Source organism: Pagrus major, chromosome 10 (genome assembly GCF_040436345.1).
Source record: "Pagrus major chromosome 10, Pma_NU_1.0".
Taxonomy (NCBI): domain Eukaryota; kingdom Metazoa; phylum Chordata; class Actinopteri; order Spariformes; family Sparidae; genus Pagrus; species Pagrus major.
Genome location: NC_133224.1, coordinates 1,168,810 through 1,192,896, shown reverse-complemented (window position 1 = coordinate 1,192,896; position 24,087 = coordinate 1,168,810). Strand labels below are relative to the sequence as shown.

Sequence of the window (24,087 nt, the reverse complement as noted above, 5' to 3'; positions counted from 1 at the left end):
CAAATTACAAATATGATGACATAATAATGTTGCTTGAACTATTTTACATGTATGTTAATAGGAGGCCTTTGATTGGATGGCATAGTGTATCCAATAATTATTTAGGTGGCTCCTATGTTGCAACATTGATTACAATAGAGAGGTTTCAGTATGGTTCTCCCAAGGTCCTCTCTCTGTTGGGTTCTGTTGGGTTATCTCTGAGGTTTTGGCATATGTGTTTGGGTTTAGGATGACTCATGCCTCATTGCCTCCAGAGCTGTTGCTGTACTGTTTTCCAGGCAGCAATGCCTCATGTGTTATGATACGGAAAGGTTTCTGGACAGATTTTGCCCTCTACTTGGTGTTTGTTTCAGGCATGCTGGTTACCATTTTAGGGAACTCTCTCGTCATTGTGTCAATATGCCATTTCAAACAGTTGCATAGTCCTACCAATGTGCTCATTTTATCTCTTGCTCTGGCTGATCTACTAGTAGGTGTTATTGTGATGCCCTTCAGTGCCACCCGGACTGTTCATGGCTGCTGGTTCTATGGCGATACGTTCTGTCATCTGCATGTCAGTTTTGAGTGGTTTCTCACCAGTCTTTCTGTCTTCCACCTCATTTGCATTGCTGTTGACAGACATCAAGCAATATGCAATCCTCTGAATTATTCTAGAAAAATCACAATGTCAGTGGCTGTGATTATGGTATGTGTCAGCTGGGCACTGGCTGCTGTCTATGCTTATGGAGTACTTTATTCAAAGGCCCATGAGGCAGGGTTAGAAGATTTATTGGAATCAATAAAATGCCTTGGCGGTTGCTTTGTTTACTTTAACCCACTTGTGGGAGTCTTGGGCAGTGCTATCTACTTCTTCTTTCCCTGCACTGTAATGGTTTGTCTTTACACTCAAATATTTATTGTGGCTAAACAGCATGTAAGAAAGATTGGAGATAAGAACAATTGTTCAAATGACAGAGGAAGGGGTGGGTTAATTAAAAAGTCTGAATGCAAGGCTGCAAAGACTCTCAGTATTGTGCTTGGTGTATTCATCTTTTGTTGGATGCCTTTGTTTATGCAAGCAATAATTGTTCCTCTCACTGGCTTCAGAATACCTGTTCTGCTCTCTGAAGTATTAGCTTGGTTGGGTTACTTCAATTCAGCCTGTAACCCCATCATTTATGCCTTGTTTTATCCCTCTTTCAAAAAATGTTTTCATTGTATAATCACTCTGAAAATATTCAGCTCAAATTCTTCAACTATGATTTTAACTGTTAAATGACACATCTACACAATTAAAAAAGTGAACAGTTTAACATTATCAAATAGGATATCTTTTAAACAAGGTGTAAGGTATGCATTTGCATCAGTGGTAGAAAGGCCTTTGTTTTGCACTTGTCATCAATAACTATTTGCATTTTTTTAAACAAACCACTGTCACTGTCAATGCTACATGTTGTCTAACAACACGCTTTATTATTGGGACATCATGTTTGTCCTCCTGTGTGATTGTTTTATATGCTGTTTTTCACATGAAGCTTTTTCAGTACTTGAATTTATCAAACACCCTTATATACACTAACAACTTGTACACTCAATTCCTAATTATATTAAAATAATGCACAATGATTAATTTACACTTGTACCAATTCATACATTAATACTGTTACAGTAAATGTAGGGCTGTTTTGAAAAGTGAGCATTACCAAATCATGTATTTTGCTTTGTTTTCAGTCTTTGTCTACAGACAGCACCTATTGACTTTTGGGAGGTTATGTACGAAGCTGTAGTTCTTCCCAGAAGCTCAAAGAAACACATTTCTACTCCAGAAACATTACAAACAGAATGAATGTGAAGGAGAACGTGGATTTATATTAGGTTCTTGTCAAATAATTTTTTCAATAGACAACATATGTCCATTTTAGGCTTCATTCAGGTTTACACTTTGTTTGTCCACTGAGATAGCTGATGCTGTCATGTATATGCATATGTCCATTTTTGGCATCATTTACTAGTTTAGGCTTTTTTGACCACTGCAGTAACCCAAACTGTCATTGTTTCCCAGAAGCCCCCAGATTTGTGCTTTCATCAAATAAAAATTAGAAACTTCATGTGTCAGTGAAGCCTGCCTCACATAGGGCTGGAGGCAGGGGATGGAACATGTGTGTTCCACCCCCTGGACATTGTTATTTCTTGCCTCCTCAAATTCACATTTACATTTAGGGCATTTAGCAGATGTTTTTGTCCAAAGGGACATACAATAAGTACATCTGTCACAAGAAAGAAACCACAACATATCACTGTCGATAAAGTAAGAATGAAAAAACAGAAACAGTTTTCAAGCCCTCATCTGAGCATAGTAGCTGCTATTTATCAAGGATACCTTAAGTACCTCAGTGCTATGATTTAAGTGCTAAGGGTAAGAACATACAAGTGCATATACGTTTTTAAGTTTTTGTTTTTTTGGGGTGGGAGGGAGAAATTAAACAGATATGGCTATTATATCTTTCAAGTAAGTGGTGATTAAAAGGATCACAAGAAAAAGGCTGGAAAAAAATGGAAATTATATGGAGCTGACTTCAAACTGTTACTTGTCAGATGAGGATGAGGATGATAATGCGAGTTATTGGCTCAGATACTTGAATCTGTCCAGAAATCTCACAGGAGCCAGGGGAAGACCCAGCCCACCCCCACATAAAACTGAAAGAAAGAATACAGTCACAAGAGGAGTATAGACCTGCCTCAATCTCCCAGTAACCAGCCAGGGTACATGCCTATACCTGTAGCCTCTAAGATTGTATCTCGCCAGGTCATCAGAATAGTTTTCTGAAGCCTGCTAATATCCAGCCAGTCTATCACAGTATTGCACCCAGAAAATCCACACAAGAGAAGACCTACTAAAATGTTAACTCATGAGTCTTTAGGTTAACACTCTACCAGTCAAAATGCACAGTTAGAACTGTAATGGCCTATGGGTTAGCATGATACGATACTATCGTGATGCCTGTGGTGCCTGTTAGATACATATTGTGATTCCCTTTTAAGTACTGCAATTCTACAAATTGTGATTTGATAAAATGATACATTGCAGATTTTTTTATTTACCACTAGACAATGAAAGAAGTTGAATCATACACCTGTATATCATGAGTGATACTTCCAAAAACACTGCACACATCACACCAGACAGTCTTTCTGACTTTAATTTACATTTAGCTGTCTCTGCTCAACAAGTGCCAGTAATGAACAAAATGGCAGGCTAAATTAAAACAGAGTAAAACTCAATGCAGGACAAATGTAGCCTTTGAAATGAAATCCTTAACAAACTGTCCTTTTAAAATGATGGACTGCATATGAATGCTCATCCACCTGCTAGTGACATGAAAAAGTGTATAAGATCATTTAGATGTCAGGTCAAAATGTGTGGAGCGAATCTGAAAACAGCACAAATGTGAGCCTTTAAATTATAATCCAACATATGATGAAATTAACAAAAAACTCATTTCCAACCCCTGGAACCTTTCAAACTGGTAAATGAAAAAATGTACAGTAATTAAAAATAATACATATAATATTTTAAGTGCTACGGTCAGTTGCACAGGCTCATCGAGCTCCCAGTGCCTTAAGAAAATAAATGAAATAACTTAGATGTTGGGCCAAAATGACGGACAAAAACTAAACTTTCTCGATGGTATAACATACTGCGACAAAGGAAGAGGTATGATGATAAAACAGAGTGCTAGGATGCAAAGACTCTTGGTATAGTGCTTGGTGCATTCATCTTCTGTTGGATGCTGTTTTTCATGGCTTCGATAAGCAATCCCCTCACTGGCTTCAGCACACCTGGTCCCGTGTTGGAAGGATTAGTTTGGTTGGGTTACTTTAATTCAACATTAAATCCAATTGTTTATGCCTTGTTTTATCCCTCCTTCAAAAAATGTTTTCAATTCATAATCACTCTGAAAATATTTAGCTCAAATTCTTCCACTATGAATTTATCTCTTAAATGACACACTCAGACATGAATATATTTTCTTTTCAGAACAAGGTCTTGTTCATGCATTTGCACCAGCAATCAAAAAGTCTCTGTTCTGCTATTGTCAACAATAAATACATGTTGAATTTTCTTTAAAGACATCTTTTGTGCAACTAATTTCAGAAATACCGGTTACATTTTCCAGTTTTTGAATGTCAGAAACACCTATGATTACCTTGTATCATCAGTTTGTATTGAAATCAATGCTTCTTCAACACTTTTCCCTGTAACGATGCACAAATATTGCTGGGCTATATTTAAATATTATGCATTACTCTGTTGTGTGTTTTGCTCAAATATCAAACAGTTTGTTTGTGCTAATGAAGAATAGTCACATGTGAAGTGGATAATTATTTTATTGAATACATTTACATTATAGAAAAAAACACTTAAATATGGCAAATATCTGCCAACTTCTTCTTACAACAAAATGTATGAAATTGTTGTTAAAGACACCTGGGGCCTCATTACAGAAACTTTCCTAAGAATAAAATCCCATCTTATATCAGTTAAGGATGACATTTAGGATTTGTGGTGTTCCAGAAACATGTTTCCAAACTGCTTTAAGGAATATAACATTCTATGTTATTGGGGTATGAGAAATTAGTTACTACAAAACCATCCTCATTTGAGAATTTCTAAAGGTAAGATCCATAAAACTGCCACTGACTGTTGTTGGGTCTGTATGACGACGACAACGAAGAAAATAACCAACATGTACACTGACATACTGTGAACATTTCTCAAACTTTAACTATGCGAGGAGCACAAAATTAATTCATTTCCAAATTAAGATCATTTCCATGTGAAACTATTAATGGTCATTTAGATCAATATTGTGCAAATTACAAATGTGATGACATAATGATGTTGCTTGGACTATTTTACATGTATATTAATAGGAGGCCTTGGATTGGATGGCATAGTGTATCCAATAATTATTTAGGTGGCTCCTATTTTGCAACATTGATTACAAGAGAGAGGTTTCAGTATGTTTCTCCCAAGGTCCTCTCTCTGTTGGGTTCTGTTGGGTTATCTCTGAGGTTTTGGCATATGTCTTTGGGTTTAGGATGCCTCATGCCTCATGCCTCATTGCCTCCAGACCTGCTGATGTACTGTGTTCCAGGCAGCAATGCCTCATGTATTTTGACACGGAAAGGTTTCTGGACAGATTTTGCCCTCTATTTGGTGTTTGTTTCTGGCATGCTGGTTACCATTTTAGGGAACTCTCTTGTCATCTTGCCAATTTGTCATTTCAAACAGTTGCATAGTCCTACCAATGTGCTCATTTTATCTCCTGCTCTGGCTGATCTACTAGTGGGTGTTATTGTGATGCCCTTCACTGCCACCCGGACTGTTCATGGCTGCTGGTTCTATGGTGATATGTTCTGTCTTCTGCATGTCAGTTTTGAGTGGTTTCTCACCACTCTGTCTTCCACCTAATTTGCATTGCTGTCGACAGACATCAAGCAGTATGCAATCCTCTGAATTATTCTAGAAAAATCACAATGTCAGTGGCTGTGATTATGGTATGTGCCTGCTGGGCACTGGCTGCTGTCTATGCTTATGGAGTACTTTATCAAAGGCCCATGAGGCAGGGTTAGAAGATTTATTGGAATCAATAAAATGCCTTGGTGGTTGCTTTGTTTACTTTAACCCACTTGTGGGAACCTTGGGCAGTGCTATCTATTTCTTCTTTCCCTGCACTGTAATGGTTTTTATTTACACTCAAATATTTATTGTGGCTAAACAGCACGTAAGAAAGATTGGAGATAAGAACAATTGTTCAAATGACAGAGGAAGAGGTGGGTTGATTAGAAAGTCTGAATGCAAGGCTGCAAAGACTCTCAGTATTGTGCTTGGTGTATTCATCTTTTGTTGGATGCCTTTGTTGATGCAAGCTTAGTTCAGTAGAAGAGAAAAACCTGAATTCAGAGGGTGTATGGTTGTGTTTTTCTTTTGTTTATCATATTAAATATGCGTAAGAATATTTACTTATTGACATTTTGTAAGTTATGTTATTCATTCATTATACTACTTCTCCGAAGAATCGCCACCTTACCGTGGTGGAGGGGTTTGTGTGTCCCTGTAATCCTGGGAGCTATGTTGTCTGGGGCATTAGCTCCTGGTAGGGTCTCCCAAGGCAAATTGGTCTCAGGGGAGGGACCAGACTAAAAGCGGTTCAAGATGACCCTATGAATCGGCAGCTACAGGCAAAGAGTACCTCGCCCAGTATGGGGGCACCGGGGCCCTCCCCTGGAGCCAGACCTGGGGGTGGAGCTCGCCGGCGAGCGTCTGGTGGCCAGGCCTTGGCCCATGGGGGCAACGTGGGGCCGTGCCCCTGTGGACTCACCACCCGCAGGGGAGAGCGATGGGGTCGGGTGCAATGTATATCGGGCAGTGGGCGAAGGGGGGGGCCTGGGCATCCTGACCCCCGGCTACGCAGACTAACTCTCGGTACGTGGAATGTCACCTCTCTGGTGGGGAAGGAACCGGAGCTGGTGCGGGAGGTAGAGCGTTACCAACTAGATATAGTTAGGCTCACCTCCACGCACAGCACCGGTTCTGGAACCAAACTCCTTGAGAGGGGCTGGACTCTCTCCTTTTCCGGAGTTGCCATGGGTGAGAGGCGCCGGGTGGGTGTGGGGATACTCACAAGTCCCCGGCTGAGCGCCGCTGTGTTGGAGTTCGCCCCGAGGGACGAGAGGGTCGCCTCCATGCGACTGCAGGTCGCTGGGGGGAAGGCTCTGACTGTTGTTTGTGCGTATGTACCGAACAGCAGCTCAGAATACCCGGCCCTTGGAGTCCTTGGGTGGTGTCCTGGAAGGGGCTCCACCTGGGGACTCCATAGTTCTTCTGGGGGACTTTAATGCTCACATGGGTGACAATGGGGAAACTTCGAGGAGGGTGATTGGGAGGAACAGCCTGCCCGATCTGAATCCGAATGGGGTTTTGTTATTGGACTTCTGTGCGAGTCATGGATTGGCCATAACAAACACCATGTTCGAGCATAGGGTGGCTCATAAGTGTAGCTGGTACCAGGCCACCTTAGGCCAAAGGTCGATGATAGACTTTGTGGTCGTATCATTGGACCTTCGACTGTATGTCTTGGACACTTGGGTGAAGAGAGGAGCGGAGCTGTCAACTGATCACCACCTGGTGGTGAGTTGGATCAGGTGGCGGGGGAGGCTGCCGGACAGACCTGGGAAACCCAAACGAGTAGTGAGGGTGAATTGGGAACATCTGGCGGAGGCCCTGGTCCGTCAGGTCTTCAACTCTCACCTCCGGAAGAACTTTTCCCTCATCCCGGGGGAGACTGGGGACATGGAATCCGAATGGACCATGTTCAGAGCCTCCATTGTAGAGGCGGCCGCGAAGAGCTGTGGTCAGACGGTCATCGTGCCAGTCAGGGCGCCAACCCAAGGACCCGCTGGTGGACACCAGCGATGAAGGAAGCCGTCAAGCTGAAGAAGGAGGCCTTTCGGGCTTGGCTGGCCCAGGGGTCTCCTGAAACAGCAGACTGGTACCGGGGGCCTCAGCCCAGGCTGTTTTCAGTCGGGGAGGGGACCTGCTGAACCGGACTGGGGATAACGTTGGGCGGTGGAAGGAACACTTTGAGGACCTGTATGTATGATTTATGTCGTATGAATGTTTTTTATGACGGTGTTAACCACTGTAGAAACTGAATTGCCCTTTGGGGATAAATAAAGTTTTCTTCCTTCCTTCTTCCTTCCTTCCTTCCTCCTGAACCCAGCTAACACATCCTCTGTAACTGAGGCAGAGTCTGAAGACTCGGCGGAAGACTCGTCCATATCCCTGGCAGAGGTCACTGAGGTAGTCAAGAAGCTCCCCAGTGGCAAGGCGCCAGGGGTGGATGAGATTCGCCCCGAGATGCTGAAGGCTCTGGACATTGTTGGGCTGTCATGGCTGACACGTTTTTTCAGTGTCGCATGGAGGTCAGGGATGGTACTTCTGGAGTGACAGACCAGGGTGGTGGTTCCCATTTTCCAAAAGGGGGACCAGAGGGTGTGCTCCAATTATCGGGGTATCACACTGCTCAGCCTCCCTGGGAAAGTTTATTCCAGGGTGCTGGAAAGGAGGGTCCGTCCGATCGTTGAACCTCTGATTCAGGAGGAACAATGCGGATTCCGTCCTGGCCGTGGAACAGTGGATCAGCTCTTCACCCTTGCACGATTGCTGGGGGGTTCATGGGAGTTTGACCATCCAGTCTTCATGTGTTTTGTGGACTTGGAGAAGGCTTACGACTGGGTTGGACTCCGTCAGGGCTGCCCCTTGTCTCCAATCCTGTTTGTGATATTCATGGACAGGATCTCAAGGTGCAGCCGTGGTGAGTAGAGTGTCCAGTATGGGAACCTCAGAATTGCATCTTTGCTTTTTGCGGATGAAGTGGTGTTGTTGGCTTCCTCAGCCCGTGACCTCCAGCAGGCATTGGGGCGGTTCGCAGCCGAGTGTGACGCGGTCGGGATGAGGGTCAGCACCTCTAAGTCTGAGGCCATGGTTCTCTGCCGGAAAATGGTGGATTGCCCCCTCCAGTTGTGGAGTGAGCTCCTGACCCAAGCGAAGGAGTTTAAGTATCTCGGGGTCTTGTTCACGAGTGATGGGAGAATGGATGGCGTTGTACCGGACCGTCGTGGTGAAGAGGGAGCTGAGCCGCAAGGAAGATCTCGATTTACCGGTCCATCTATTTTCCAACCCTCACCTATGGTCACGAGCTGTGGGTAGTGACCGAAATAACAAGATCGCAGATACAAGCGGCCAAAATGAGTTTCCTCCGTAGGGTGGCTGCGCTCAGCCTTATGGATAGGGTGAGAAGTTCATACATCTGGAGGGAGCTCGGAGTAGAGCCGCTGCTCCTTCGCATCGAGAGGAGCCAGTTGAGGTGGTTCGGGCATCTGATCAGGATGCCTCCAGGTCGCCTCCCCTTGGAGGTTTTCCGGGCATGTCCAACTGGGAGGAGACCCCGGGGCAGACCCAGAACCCGCTGGAGAGATTACACATCTCATCTGGCCTGGGAACACCTGGGCATCCTCCCGGAGGAGCTGGAAAGTGTTGCTGGGGAGAAGGAGGTCTGGAGCTCCCTACTGAGCCTGCTGCCACCGCGACCCAAACCCGGATAAGCGGAGGCAGATGAATGAATGAATTCATTACACTACAACTTAAGAGCGTGTCAAATATAAAGAACTTGCTGTGAGCACCATGTCCTAGCTGAAACTCTGGGGGCGCTATTGTGCTGTTGCCCCGAGTCATTGTGGGCCATGGCTAACTGGTTTCTATGCTAACTTCAAACAACTCTGCAACGCAATACATAGATATTTTGACATAACCTCAACAAAGTTTCCTCTAATTCTGTCGAAAATGTTAGTTTGTTTTTTTAATGTTTGAAACTGAAATTGTGGCCATACCTTACAGCAACGGCTGCTATTTCACCTGTTCATGAAACACTAGCTTCTCTTTGCTCTCTGCTGCTCTGTTTCAGACAGAAAGGCCCAGAGAACAGAGCTTTCAAAAGAAAATTAACAGTAAACTCCAACAGCGTTCCCAATTTATGAACAGCTCAGTTTATAGCAGAGTGTATTTTGGAGCTCAGATTGACTATTTACAAACGTACACTCAGTGTGCAATGTACATCAACAAAAATGCAAAAAATATGTGTATATGTATAAATGTAACATATGAAATATTTTAAAATTATACTTCTTCAGTACTCAAAACTAAATGGTTTTCCTTGTGAAACTATTAATGATTATTTAGATCAATATTGTGAAAATTGCAAATATGATGAAATAATGATGTTGCTTGAACTATTTTACATGTATGTTAATAAAAGGCCTTTGATTGGATGGCACAGCGTATCCAGTAATTATTTAGGTGGCTTCTTTTCTGTGACTTTGATAACCACACAGAGATGTCATTGTGTTTATCCCATTTCCCCTGTCCTCTCTCTGTTTGGATCTGTTGGGTTATCTCTGAGGTTTTGGCATATGTGTTTGGGTTTATAATGACTGATGACTTTTCTCAAGAGCATTTCATGTACTGTGTTCCAGGCAGCAATGCCTCATGTGTTATGGAACAGTTCAGTTTCGGGACCAATTTTGTCCTCTATTTGGTGACTGTTTCAGGCATTCTAGTTACCATTTTAGGGAACTCTTTTGTCATGTTGTCTATATGTCATTTCAAACAGTTGCATAGCCCTACCAATGTGCTCATTTTATCTCTTGCTCTGGCTGATCTGCTAGTGGGTGTGATTGTGATGCCCTTCAGTGCCACCCGGACTGTTCATGGCTGCTGGTTCTATGGTGATATGTTCTGTCATCTGCATGTCAGTTTTGAGTTGTTTCTCACCACTCTTTCTATCTTCCACCTAATTTGCATTGCTGTCGACAGACATCAAGCAATATGTAATCCTCTGCATTATTCTAGAAAAATCACAATGTCAGTGGCAATGATTATGGTATGTGTCAGCTGGGCACTGGCTGCTGTCTACGCTTATGGAGTACTTTATTCAAAGGCCAGTGTGGCAGGGTTAGAAGATTTAATGGAATCAATAATGTGCCTTGGCGGTTGTTTCGTTTATTTTAACCCACTTTGGGCAATGTTGAGCAGTGCTTTGTGCTTTTTCTTTCCCTGCACTGTAATGGTTTGTCTTTACACTCAAATAGTTATTGTGGCTAAACAGCATGTAAGAAAGATTGGAGATAAGAACAATTGTTTAAATGACAGAGGGAGAGGTGGGCTGGTTAAACAGTCTGAGTGTAAGGCTGCAAAGACTCTCAGTATTGTGCTTGGTGTATTCATCTTTTGCTGGATGCCCTTTTATATGAATTCAATAATTAATCCCCTCACTGGCTTCCGCATTCCTGCTTTCCTCTTGGAAGCATTATACTGGTTGAGTTACTTCAATTCAGCCTGTAACCCCATTATTTATGCCTTGTTTTATCCCTCCTTCAAAAAATGTTTCCATTGCATAATCACTCTGAAAATATTCAGCTCAAATTCTTCGAATATGAATATAACTGTTAAATAACGAATCTACACTGTCGACATGCATTATTTAATGATTTCAAATAAGCCATTTTTTAAATTAGGTCAAAGACAAGCGTTTGCATCAGCAAATAAAAGTCTTTTCTTTGTGATTGTCATAAAAAAGTACATGTTTTTTCTTCACAAACCACGATAACACAATAATCTGTGTTGCAATATTAATGATGCATGCAAGATGCTTTATTACTGGGCCATTATGTTTGTCCCTATATGTGATTGTTTTACACACTATATTTCATAGTTCATTATATGAATTTGAAAAACACCTGGCAATAATAAGGCATATAGTCGACTCCCAATTATGTTCAAATAACGTCCCTTGATCAAATTACACTTAACAACAACAACAAAGCAGATGTTAATGCTCTCAAAGGGTACATAGGGGCTGTTTTAAAAAAGATTGTGCATATCTATCATGTATTTTGCCACACTATAAAATAAAACTTCTAAAAGTGTAATTTGTTTTGTTATTATTATTTAAGCTCACTTTGATGCCTGAATTGAAGGAAGCTGTAGTTCTTCTCAGAAGCTTTTGGAAGTTTGCCCATTGGAAGTAACTGAAGTTGTCATGTATATGCATTTGTCCATTTTAGGCCTCATTGTTTGACTACTGCAGTAATGGACGCAGACATTTCTTCCCAGAAGCTCTGAGAAATGGTAGCACATGAATTTATGTATATGTCCTGTAAATCTATGTCTACAGTCAACTTCTGTTCAGTTTTGGGGGTTACGCAATGATAAGAGTGCAGAAAGTGTACAATATATTTTGGGCAAATAAGGTACTACACAGTTACAGGTCAGCTTAAAAATGAAAATGTGACAAAAATAATGTTAAAAGGCTTTATTACATTGGCCAACCAAGACACTTTGTAGTTCATTGTATCTCATACTGTACAAAATTTGAATCTGATGTAAGAATTGTATTATCAGTGTCATTAGTTCTCAGTTATTAGTCAGTTGCGTCCACCCTCAATTCCCACAAGTGACACCAACATTAGCTTGTCCATCATCACTACTTAAGAGATGACCTCCTATCTATCTTAATTCTGCTTAGTCAGTTAAATCTTGACTCACATACAGCCGGGGAGAATGGGATAGCAACTATCATATCATGTAGCATCAGTATGAGGGCAAACCTCTCCTCGTAGCCTCTGTAACATGCACCAGAAATAGCAGACCACCCTGCATTGGCAAAACATGCCCTCAGCTGAATTTTCCGATTCATAAACTTTTGTCTCTGTCGGACTGTTCTGAAGTGACTCCATAGATGCTTGATGTCATGGTCTACATAAGCTACAAGCTCTGCTTTTTCCCATGGCCACTCTTTGAGGTTAGAGACCCTAGCAGCTCTCAAAATGGGGGCTGACGCATCTACGTCACTGTCCGACATGTTAATCACATCCTGCATGACCGGTTCAATCAGGTTGTTTATGAAAAAGGTTAGAAAACAATTGACATCAGGAGGAACTGCCTCCAAAAAAGTTAATTGTTAGAATCAAATAAGGATGATAAGTTGAGTTACTGGCTCGGTTACTTGAATCTGTCCATAAATCTCTGAAACTCACACAGGAGCCAGAGGAGGACCAAGCCCACCCCCACATTGAACTGAGATTCAGAGAGATCACAGTCACGAGAGGAATATGGATCTACGTCAATCGGCCCGGTTACTTTATCTCACCTAATCTAACTTTGAGTTAGCTAAACAATGTAAACATTTTAATACAACATGATGACAACAACGAATGCCTCAAATCTAAATACACAAAATCAAAATCACTTCTGTGATTCGCATCATCAGTTCACCTATCAGTCATACATTTAGCTACTGCCATTTCAGGTGTTCATGAAACTGCCCTTGGTAATCTGCTGCTCCATCACAGACAGAAGGGCAAGGAGTGGACTCTGTGGCTCTCAGAGTGAGGTACTCGGAATAACCGAGCTGTATACTCCAACAGCGCTCCAAATCTACAAACAATCCAGTTTATAGCACAGTGCACTTTGAAGTAAAAGTAATACTACTAGTTAGTATTACAATAAATATATGGTATCAATTAAAATTATACTTTATTACTCAAAACAAAATTATTTTCCATGTGAAACTATTGATGGTTATTTAGATCAATGCTGAATAAATTGCAAATAGGATGACATAATAATGTTGCTTGGACTATTTTACATGTATGTTAATAGAAGGCCTTTGATTGGATGGCGGAGTGAATCTGATGATTATTTAGGTGACTTCAATGTTGCAACATTGATTACAAGGGAGATGTTTCAGCATGCGTCTCCCAAGGTCCTCTTTCTGTTGGGTTCTGTTGGGTGATATCTGAGGATTTGACATACATATTTTGTTATACTATGACTCATCCGTTGCCTCCAGACTTGTTGGACTGTGTTCCAGGCAGCAATGCCTCATGTATTGCAGTACGGAAAGGTTTTTGGACAGATTTTGCCCTCTATTTGGTGTTTGTTTCAGGCATGCTGGTTACCATTTTAGGTAACTCTTTGGTCATCTTGTCAATATGTCATTTCAAACAGTTGCATAGTCCTACCAATGTGCTCATTTTATCTCTTGCTCTGGCTGATCTACTAGTGGGTGTGATTGTGATGCCCTTCAGTGCCACCCGGACTGTTCATGGCTGCTGGTTCTATGGTGATATGTTCTGTCACATACACACCAGTTTTGAGTTGTTTTTCACCAGTCTTTCTATCTTTCACCTAATATGCATTGCTGTCGACAGACATCAAGCAATATGCAATCCTCTGCATTATTCTAGAAAAATCACAATATCAGTGGCAATGATTATGGTATGTGTCTGCTGGGTATTGGCTGCTATCTACGCTTATGGAGTAGTTTATTCAAAGATCAATGAGGCACAGATAGAGAATCTAATGGAAGCGTTTTGCCTTGGCGGTTGTTTTGTTTACTTTAACCCACTTTGGGGAATGTTGAGCAGTGCTTTGTGCTTTTTCTTTCCCTGCACTGTCATGGTTTGTCTTTACACTCAAATATTTGTTGTGGCTAAACACCATGTCAGAAAGATTGGAGACATGAACAACAGTTCAAATGACAGAGGAAGAGGTGGGTTGGTTAAGCACTCTGAGGGCAAGGCTGCAAAGACTCTCAGTATTGTGCTCGGTGTATTCATCTTTTGTTGGATGCCCTTTTTTATGCAATTTATCATTGATCCCCTCACTGGTTTCGGCATTGATCCTTTCCTCTTGGAAGCATTATACTGGTTGACTTACTTCAATTCAGCCTGTAACCCCATCATTTATGCCTTGTTTTATCCCTCCTTCAAAAAATGTTTTCATTGCATAATCACTCTGAAAATATTCACCTCAAATTCTTCAACTATGAATTTATCTGTTAAATGACACATGTACACTCAAAAAATGAACTGTTTAACATTTTCAAATAGGATATTTTTCAGACAAGGTGTTAGGCATGCATTTGCATCAGTGGCAGAAAGGCCTTCGTTTTGCACTTGTCATCGATAACTATATGCATTCTTTTAAACAAATCACTGTCTTTATTAGGATATCAATGCTACATGTTGTCTAACAACAGGTTTAATTATTGGGCCATTATGTTTGTCCTCCTGTGTGATTGTTTTAAAGGCTGTTATTCACGTAAATTGAAAAGTGAGCATTACCAAATCATGTATTTTGCTTCGTTTTCAGTCTTTGTCTACAGTCAGCACCTATTGATTTTTGGGAGGTTAGTGTAGTAGTAGTTCTTCCCAGAAGCTCAAAGAAACACATTTCTACTCCACAAACATTACAAACAGAATAAATGTGATAGAAAACGTGGATTTATATCAGTTTCTTGACAAATTATTTTTTCAATAGACAACATATGTCCATTTTAGGCTTCATTCAGGTTTACACTTTGTTTATCCACTGAGATAGCTGATGCTGTCATGTATACGCATATGTCCATCATTTACTAGTTTAGGCTTTTTTGACCACTGCAGTAACCCAAACTGTCATTGTTTCCCAGAAGCCCCCAGATTTGTGCTTTCATCAAATAAAAATTAGAAACTTCATGTGTCAGTGAAGCCTGCCTTACATGGGGCTGGAGGCAGGGGATGGAACATGTGTGTTCCACCCCCTGGACATTATTATTTCTTGCCTCCTCAAATTCACATTTACATTTAGGGCATTTAGCAGATGTTTTTGTCCAAAGGGACGTACAATAAGTAAATATGTCACAAGAAAGAAACCACAACATATCACTGTCGATAAAGTAAGAATGAAAAAACAGAAACAGTTTTCAAGCCCTCGTCTGAGCATAGTAGCTGCTATTTATCAAGGATACCTTAAGTACGTCAGTGCTATGATTTAAGTGCTAAGGGTAAGAACATACAAGTGCATATACGTTTTTTTTGTTTTTTGGGGGGTGGGGGGGGTGGAAGGGAGAAATTAAACAGATATGGCTATTATATCCTTCAAGTAAGTGGTGATTAAAAGGATCACAAGAAAAAGGCTGGAAAACAATGGAAATCATATGGAACTGACTTCAAACTGTTATTTGTCAGAATCAGATGAGGATGATAATAGGAGTTATTGAGTTATTGAGTTAGGTCAACACTCTACCAGTCAAAATGCACAGTTAGAACTGTAATGGCCTATGGGTTAGCATGATACGATACTATTGTGATGCCTGTGATGCCTGTTAGATACATATTGTGATTCCCTTTTAAGTACTGCAATTCTACAAATTGTGATTTGATAAAATGATACATTGCAGATTTTTTTATTTACCACGAGACAATGAAAGAAGTTGAATCATACACCTGTATATCATGAGTGATACTTCCAAAAACACTGCACACATCACACCAGACAGTCTTTCTGACTTTAATTTACATTTAGCTGTCTCTGCTCAACAAGTGCCAGTAATGAACAAAATGGCAGGCTAAATTAAAACAGAGTAAAACTCAATGCAGGACAAATGTAGCCTTTGAAATTAAATCCTTAACAAACTGTCCTTTTAAAATGATGGACTGCATATGAATGCTCATCCACCTGCTAGTGACATAAGAAAGTGTATAAGATCATTTAGATGTCAGGTCAAAATGTGTGGAGCGAATCTGAAAACAGCACAAATGTGAGCCTTTAAATTATAATCCACCATATGATGAAATTAGCAAAAAACTCATTTCCAACCCCTGGAACCTTTCAAACTGGTAAATAAAAAATGTACAGTAATTAAAAATAATACATATAATATTTTAAGTGCTACGGTCAGTTGCACAGGCTCATCGAGCTCCCAGTGCCTTAAGAAAATTAATGAAATAACTTAGATGTTGGGCCAAAATGACGGACAAAAACTAAACTTTCTCGATGGTATAACATACTGCGACAAAGGAAGAGGTGTGATGATAAAACAGAGTGCTAGGATGCAAAGACTCTTGGTATAGTGCTTGGTGCATTCATCTTCTGTTGGATGCCGTTTTTCATGGCTTCGATAAGCAATCCCCTCACTGGCTTCAGCACACCTGGTCCCGTGTTGGAAGGATTAGTTTGGTTGGGTTACTTTAATTCAACATTAAACCCAATTGTTTATGCCTTGTTTTATCCCCCTTTCAAAAAATGTTTTCAATTCATAATCACTCTGAAAATATTTAGCTCAAACTCTTCCACTATGAATTTATCTCTTAAATGACACACTCAGACATGAATATATTTTCTTTTCAGAACAAGGTCTTGTTCATGCATTTGCACCAGCAATCAAAAGGTCTCTGTTCTGCTATTGTCAACAATAAATACATGTTGAATTTCCTTTAAAGACATCTTTTGTGCAACTAATTTCAGAAATATCGGTTACATTTTCCAGTTTTTGAATGTCAGAAACACCTATGATCACCTTGTATCATCAATTTGTATTGAAATCAATGCTTCTTCACAGGGCCGGCTCTAGCCCATTTGGTGTCCTAGGCGAGATTACGCCCCGCCGCCCCCCCAAAAAAGGAAAAGAACACCATCATACAACTGAATGACAAAATCTGAACCATCTGAACACTCACAACAGTTTTATTTGAACAACAACAATGAACTTTCAAGTCACTCTTTCCAGCATGTGTTTCAACTAGATTTCAACTAAATTCTACACGCCTGGACTTCCTTGCAGCAAAGGCATCTATTGTGTCATTAAATGACAAGTGCCTAGACACCTATTAATCCTTCAGTAAGGTCACACAGTGATTTACAAATAACAGCACATCAGGCAATAAACACATATTGAGGATAAATTATGAATAACCATAGTATTGTTCAGTAATGTGACTGCAGCTGTAACATGCAATTACATAACTCACCTGCTTCAAGCTGACTTTATGAGGTGGGTGGTGTGGTTGATGTGGTAGCGCTGCTGCTGCATAAGGCCTGACTTGTAGCTGTATTCAGACATAGAGTACATCCATACTGTTAAGTTTGTTGTGTCATTCTACTTCATTTAATAAATTAATTAATAAGGTTTAATATAAAGTAGGTACTGTACAAATCAACTTTATTTTATTTGCTTAAAACCTAAATGTACTCTAATTGCTAACAAGCTTGTGCCATTCAGTCACAACAACAACAACAATAATGATAATAGTAATCATAACAACAACAACAATAATAATGCTAATAATAATCATAACGACAACAACATAGCAGTGCGTAAGAGACCACAAACAATTGGCTAAACTTACATGCTTCAGAGTGCTGTGGACCATTTCACAATAAACAACAAAGAGTACAACCTGCGGCCTCTACTTTGATTCATGATTCATTTATCCTTCTTAGTAGCTATCAGTGTCATTGTCTAGCGTGTTAAGCCAGCGTTGCTTTATTTCAACCTAGCTAGCAAGCGAATACAAATGAAACGTCTTCACACAAAACGGCATTTAAAAAAAGATGACATAATGTTACCTTTATATTGGGACTTCTTCTTCTCCTCCTCTTTTCTTCTCTTTCGGTACTGCGCACCCGAGTGCTTTGACGGCCGTTTCATCTTGCAAAATATCAAAACATAACCTGTCTGTCACTTGACGTGACGTGACCTGAACTCTGTGACACATATCTGACCCTCTGAGGTGCGCAGCCAATGACCACACGTCACATGACTCAGCACCACCAGTCAGAAACATGTCATTGTTTATCTGTTTCTTTATTTTGTTAATATTTATTATTTTCAAGACAGAACACGAAGGGAGGGCGCCAATAGGCATCGAAAATTATTATTGTTTTTTTTTTTCTCCCTCGAGGGTGACTGGCGGCGCTCCTCCAGCAGATGGCGCTCTAGGCGACCACCTATATCGCCTATGCCTAGAGCCGGCCCTGCTTCTTCAACACTTTTCCCTGTAACGATACACATATATTGCTGGGCTATATTTAAATGTTATGCATTACTCTGTTGTGTGTTTTGCTCAAATATCAAACAGTTTATTTGTGCTAATGAAGAATAGTCACATGTGAAGTGGATAATTATTTTATTGAATACATTTACATTATAGAAAAAAACACTTAAATATGGCAAATATCTGCCAACTTCTTCTTACAACAAAATGTATGAAATTGTTGTTAAAGACACCTGGGGCCTCATTACAGAAACTTTCCTAAGAATAAAATCCTATCTTATATCAGTTAATGATGACATCTAGGATTTGTGGTGTTCCAGAAACATGTTTCCAAACTGCTTTAAGGAATATAACATTCTATGTTATTGGGGAATGAGAAATTAGTTACTACAAAACCATCCTCATTTGAGAATTTCTAAAGGTAAGATCCATATAACTGCCACTGACTGTTGTTGGGTCTGTATGACCATGACAACGAAGATAATAACCAACATGTACACTGACATACTGTGAACATTTCTCAAACTTTAACTATACGAGGAGTACAAAATTAATTCATTTCCAAATTAAGATCATTTCCATGTGAAACTATTAATGGTCATTTAGATCAATATTGTGCAAATTACAAATATGATGTCATAATAATGTTGCTTGGACTATTTTACATGTATGTTAATAGGAGGCCTTTGATTGGATGGCACAGTGTATCCAATAATTATTTAGGTGGCTTCTATGTTGTGACATTGATTACAAGAGAGAGGTTTCTGTATGTTTCTCCCAAGGTCCTCTCTCTGTTGGGTTCTGTTGGGTTATCTCTGAGGTTTGGGCATATGTCTTTTGTTTGACTATGACTCATCCGTTGCCTCCAGACTTGTTGGACTGTTTTCCAGGCAGCAATGCCTCATGTATTATGGTACGGTTAGGTTTCTGGACAGATTTTGTCCTCTACTTGGTGTTTGTTTCAGGCATGTTGGTTACAATTTTAGGGAACTCTTTTGTCATTGTGTCAATTTGTCATTTCAAACAGTTGCATAGTCCTACCAATGTGCTCATTCTATCTCTTGCTCTGGCTGATCTACTAGTGGGTGTTATTGTGATGCCCTTCAGTGCCACCCGGACTATTCATGGCTGTTGGTTCTATGGTGATACGTTCTGTCATCTGCATGTCAGTTTTGAGTTGTTTCTCACCACTCTTTCTATCTTCCACCTAATTTGCATTGCTGTCGACAGACATCAAGCAATATGCAATCCTCTTCATTATTCTAGACAAATCACAATATCAGTGGCAATGATTATGGTATGTGCCTGCTGGGCACTGGCTGCTGTCTACGCTTATGGAGTACTTTATTCAAAGGCCAGTGTGGCAGGGTTAGAAGATATAACAGAATCATTTTGCCTTGGCGGCTGTTTTGTTTTGTTTAACCCACTTTGGGGAATCTTGACTAGTGTTTTGTGCTTTTTCTTCCCCTGCACTGTAATGGTTTGTCTTTACACTCAAATATTTATTGTGGCCAAACAGCATGTAAGAAAGATTGGAGATAAGAACAATTATTTAAATGACAGAGGGAGAGGTGGGTTGGTTAAGCACTCTGAGGGCAAGGCTGCAAAGACTCTGGGTATTGTGCTTGGTGTATTCATATTTTGTTGGATGCCCTTTTATATGAATTCAATAATTAATCCTCTCACTGGCTTCAGCATTAATTCTTTCCTCTGGGAAGTATTATACTGGTTGAGTTACTTCAATTCAGCATGTAACCCCATTATTTATGCCTTGTTTTATCCCTCCTTCAAAAAATGTTTTCATTGCATAATCACTCTGAAAATATTCAGCTTAAATTCTTCAACTATGAATTTATCTGATAAATGACACATGTACACTCAAAAAATTAACTGTTTAACATCTTCGAAAAATATATTTTTGAAACAAGGTGTAAGGCATGCATTTGCATAAGATGCAGAGAGGCCTTTGTTTTGCAGTTGTCATCAATAATTACAAACCACTATCTTTATTATGATATTAATGGTACATTTGGTCTAACAACATGCTTTATTACTGGGCCATCATGTTTGTTTTTCTGTGTGAGTGTTTACACACTATTTTTCATGTAAAGCTTTTCAGTACTTGCATTTAAAAAACAACTTGCAATAATAACTTCTACACTCAATTCAAAATTATATTAAAATAATTCCCCTTGATCAATTTACACTTGAAAAAATGCACATATTAATGCTGTTACAGGGTAGAACCTCTTTGAAATTTAAGCCTTACTGCATCATGTGTTCTGCACTTTTTTCAGTGTTGTCTACAGAGAGCAGCTTTCAACTTCTTGGAGGTCATGTATGAAGCTGTAGTTCTTCCCAGAAGCCTTTAGAAACACATTTTTACTACAGAAATATTACAAGGAAACCATGGACATGTTTCCTGACAGACTTTTTTTGAAAAGACAACACACTATATGTCCATTTAGTCAATATTTTGAGTGATTTAAATACCATGCAGTTATATGTCAGCCTAATAATTAAAATGTGTCTTAAAGAATATTTAAATTTTTAAAACATCAACCAAAAAAACATTTGTTTATCAAATCCAGCAATTCTCTTGTTGCCTGTTCACCTGTTCTATCCTTTCAAAAGTTTGCTTTTCTGGACCTTATTTCCGTCACAGATCCATTGGTTCTCAGCTTTACAACCTCAGAATGTGGGTCCTTTAAGGGACTCCAGAACCAGCTTCTCCATCTACTTGCAGAAATGACCTCCAACCTGACTTGACTCTGCTCTGAATGAGGGATAACCTCTCCTACAGGCCCTCAAAACATCCACTTGAAGTAACACACAACCCTACATTGGCAAAACATGCCTTCAGCTGAATCCACTCTGCCAAGACAATTTTCTCATTTACAGATATTTTTCTCTGTGGGACTGTTTTGAAGTGAGTCTACAGATGCTAGATGTTATGGTTTCCATGAGCTACAAGCTCTACTCTCTCCCATGGCTACTCTTTGAGGTCAGAGACCCTAGCAGCTCCGAAATCTTTCCCTGCACTGTAATGGTTTGTATTTATACTCAAATACCTATTGTGGCTAAACAGCATGTAAGACAAATTGGAGATGTGACCAAATCATCAAATGACAAAGGAAGAGTTTAATTCAACCTTAAACCCCATTATTTATGCATTGTTTTATCCCTCCTTAAAAAAATGTTTTCAATTCATAATCACTCTGAAAATACCGAGCTCAAATTCTTCCACTATGAATTAATCTGTTAAATGGCACGAACATGAATATGATATTTTCAAATATTGTTTTTAAAACAAAGTCTTGTTCATGCATTTGCACCAGCAATAAAAGGATCTTAGTTCTGCTATAGTCATCAATAATTACATGTTCAATTTTCTTTGGAAACCTCTGTTGTGCAACCAATTTCAGAAACATCAGTTACATTTTCCAGTTTTTGAATTTCAGAAACACCTATGATTAACTTGTGTCTGTCAGGCCTGGGCTGAAAGGAGGACTCAGATGCATAGCGAGAACAGTTCAAGCAGTCTTTTATTCTGAAATATCACTTATCTGCTCTTAAGATAGAGTGACAGCCAAATAGGCTATAGAACTCTAGTAACTTGGCAAACAGGAAAATCCAGAAATAAACACAAAAAAACAAAACACAGAGATTATCAAAGCAAAACCAAAACACAACAGAAAATCGCTCCAAAGGGAGGAAAAGAAAAGGCTGAAAACTACTTTACTCTTACGAGGACAGAACTATAAAAATTTAACAACAAAAAACGCTCCAACGGAGGACTCTCTTTGACTGGTTTCACCTGGCTTACATGAAAAGTCAGGTGTACGCGAAGGGACTGAGGCAGACGAAAACGTACTGCTTCGGGGCCGACGACCCTGGTGATGGGAAACGGACCCACGAACTGTGGCGCCAGCTTCTTGGAGGGGACTTTGAGGTGCAAGTCTTTGGCCGAGAGCCACACTCTCTGGCCTGGCTGATACGCGAGAGCAGGCCGTCTCTTGCGGTCTGCCGCCTTCTTGACCTGATCCCCCTGTCGGATCAGCACCTGGTGGGCAGCTGTCCACATGCGGCGACAACATCGAATCATGGCATGGGCAGAGGGGACAGACACCTCCGGTTCATTATCTGGAAAGACTGGGGGTCGATAACCATAAACACATTTGAAAGGAGAGAAGCCTGTGGCAGATGTTGGCAAAGAATTATGCGCATACTCAACCCAGACCAAGTGTTTGCTCCATGTCGAGGGATTCTGGGAGATCAGGCACTGGTCCAGTTGTTGATTAAGGCGTTTGGTCTGGCCGTTGGCCTCCAGGTGATACCCCGAGGTCAGGCTGGCCTTAGCTCCGATGAGCCGGCAAAACTCCCTCCAGAACCGGGACACGAACTGGGGCCCCCAGTCAGAGACGATGTCTTTCGGGAAGCCGTGAACCCTGAAAACACTGTTCATCATGATCTCCGCCATCTCTTTGGCGGAGGGCATCTTTGGCAGAGCAATGAATCTAACCATCTAGGAGAATCGGTCCACCACTGTGAGGACAGCAGTATTACCTTGGGATACCGGGAGACCCGTGACGATGTCCATGGATATGTCGGACCACGATCTGGAGGGGATAAGAAGTGGCTGCAATAGACCCATGCGGGACACAGAGGATGTCTTGTTACGAGCGCAGACTGAACATGCCTCAACTGATATACTCGAGAATCTTGTGATCTGTCCAGACTATGAACGGGTGGTTGGCCCCCTCTAGCCTGTGCCTCCACTCTTCTAAGACGAGTTTAACCGCCAACAGTTCCCGGTTACCGACATCGTAGTTCCTTTCTGCCTTGGACAGTCGTCGTGACATAAAGGCGCAGGGGTGCATTTTACCATCCTGTTCCGAGCGTTGAGAGAGGATGGCTCCGACCCCTTTGTTGGATGCATCCACTTCGACCACGAACTGACGCTGTGGATCTGGCATGGTGAGGATGGGAGCCGAAATGAAGCGGCGCTTGAGATCTTGGAATGCCTTCTCTGCCTCTGGAGACCAATGGAACAGCACCTGAGTGGAGGTAAGAGCATGGAGGGGAGCAGCTATTGCGCTAAAGCCTCTGATGAACCACCTGTAAAAGTTAGCAAACCCCAAGAACTGCTGAACCTTTTTGCGGCTATCAGGTGTGGGCCACTCAGCCACAGCGCTAATTTTAGCCGGGTCCATCTGTACTCTTCCAGGGGCTATGATGAATCCCAGGAAGGAGACAGTGTCGGCATGAAATACACTTTTTTTCTGCTTTGACGTACAGATGGTTCTCCAACGGCCTTTTAAGAACCCTGGTCACATGGTCTTGATGTGTGTCAATGTCTGGAGAATAAATTAGAATGTCATCTAAATATACATAGACAAAATGGTCAAGGAAGTCTCTCAATACATCATAGATCATGGCTTGAAAAACGGCGGGGGTGTTGGTGAGCCCGAATGGCATGACCAGGTACTCATACTGACCACTAGGGGTATTAAATCCAGTCTTCCACTCGTCCCCCTCTCTTATGCGGATCAGGTGATAGGCATTGCGAAGGTCTAAATTTGTAAACACTTTGGCCTGCTGGAGTTGATCGAAAACAGAGGACATGAGGGGAAGAGGGTAACAATTCTTAATTGTAAGATCATT

General features: G+C 40.9%; 3 protein-coding genes and 2 pseudogenes across 3 annotated transcripts; all 5 read left to right on the top strand.

Moving 5' to 3' along the window:
* Window positions 1-229: 229 nt before the first annotated feature.
* On the top strand, window positions 230-3,986 carry LOC141004027 (trace amine-associated receptor 13c-like; annotated as a pseudogene).
* A 1,103-nt stretch (window positions 3,987-5,089) lies between these two features.
* On the top strand, window positions 5,090-5,918 carry LOC141004026 (trace amine-associated receptor 13c-like; annotated as a pseudogene).
* Window positions 5,919-7,458: 1,540 nt separating this feature from the next.
* On the top strand, window positions 7,459-11,057 carry LOC141004025 (trace amine-associated receptor 13c-like). The gene is made up of 5 exons (XM_073475524.1): window positions 7,459-7,566; window positions 7,790-7,978; window positions 8,270-8,360; window positions 8,442-8,627; window positions 10,078-11,057. Exons 1-5 carry the CDS (start codon window positions 7,459-7,461, stop codon window positions 11,055-11,057), a joined length of 1,554 nt encoding a protein of 517 aa, XP_073331625.1.
* Window positions 11,058-13,432: 2,375 nt separating this feature from the next.
* Window positions 13,433-17,017, top strand: LOC141004022 (trace amine-associated receptor 13c-like). The gene is made up of 2 exons (XM_073475522.1): window positions 13,433-14,273; window positions 16,989-17,017. The coding sequence occupies exons 1-2, from the start codon at window positions 13,433-13,435 to the stop codon at window positions 17,015-17,017; spliced, it is 870 nt and encodes a 289-aa protein (XP_073331623.1).
* Window positions 17,018-19,333: 2,316 nt separating this feature from the next.
* Window positions 19,334-20,290, top strand: LOC141004020 (trace amine-associated receptor 13c-like). Its single transcript, XM_073475521.1, has one exon. It carries the CDS (start codon window positions 19,334-19,336, stop codon window positions 20,288-20,290), a length of 957 nt encoding a protein of 318 aa, XP_073331622.1.
* The last annotated feature ends 3,797 nt before the right edge of the window (window positions 20,291-24,087 follow it).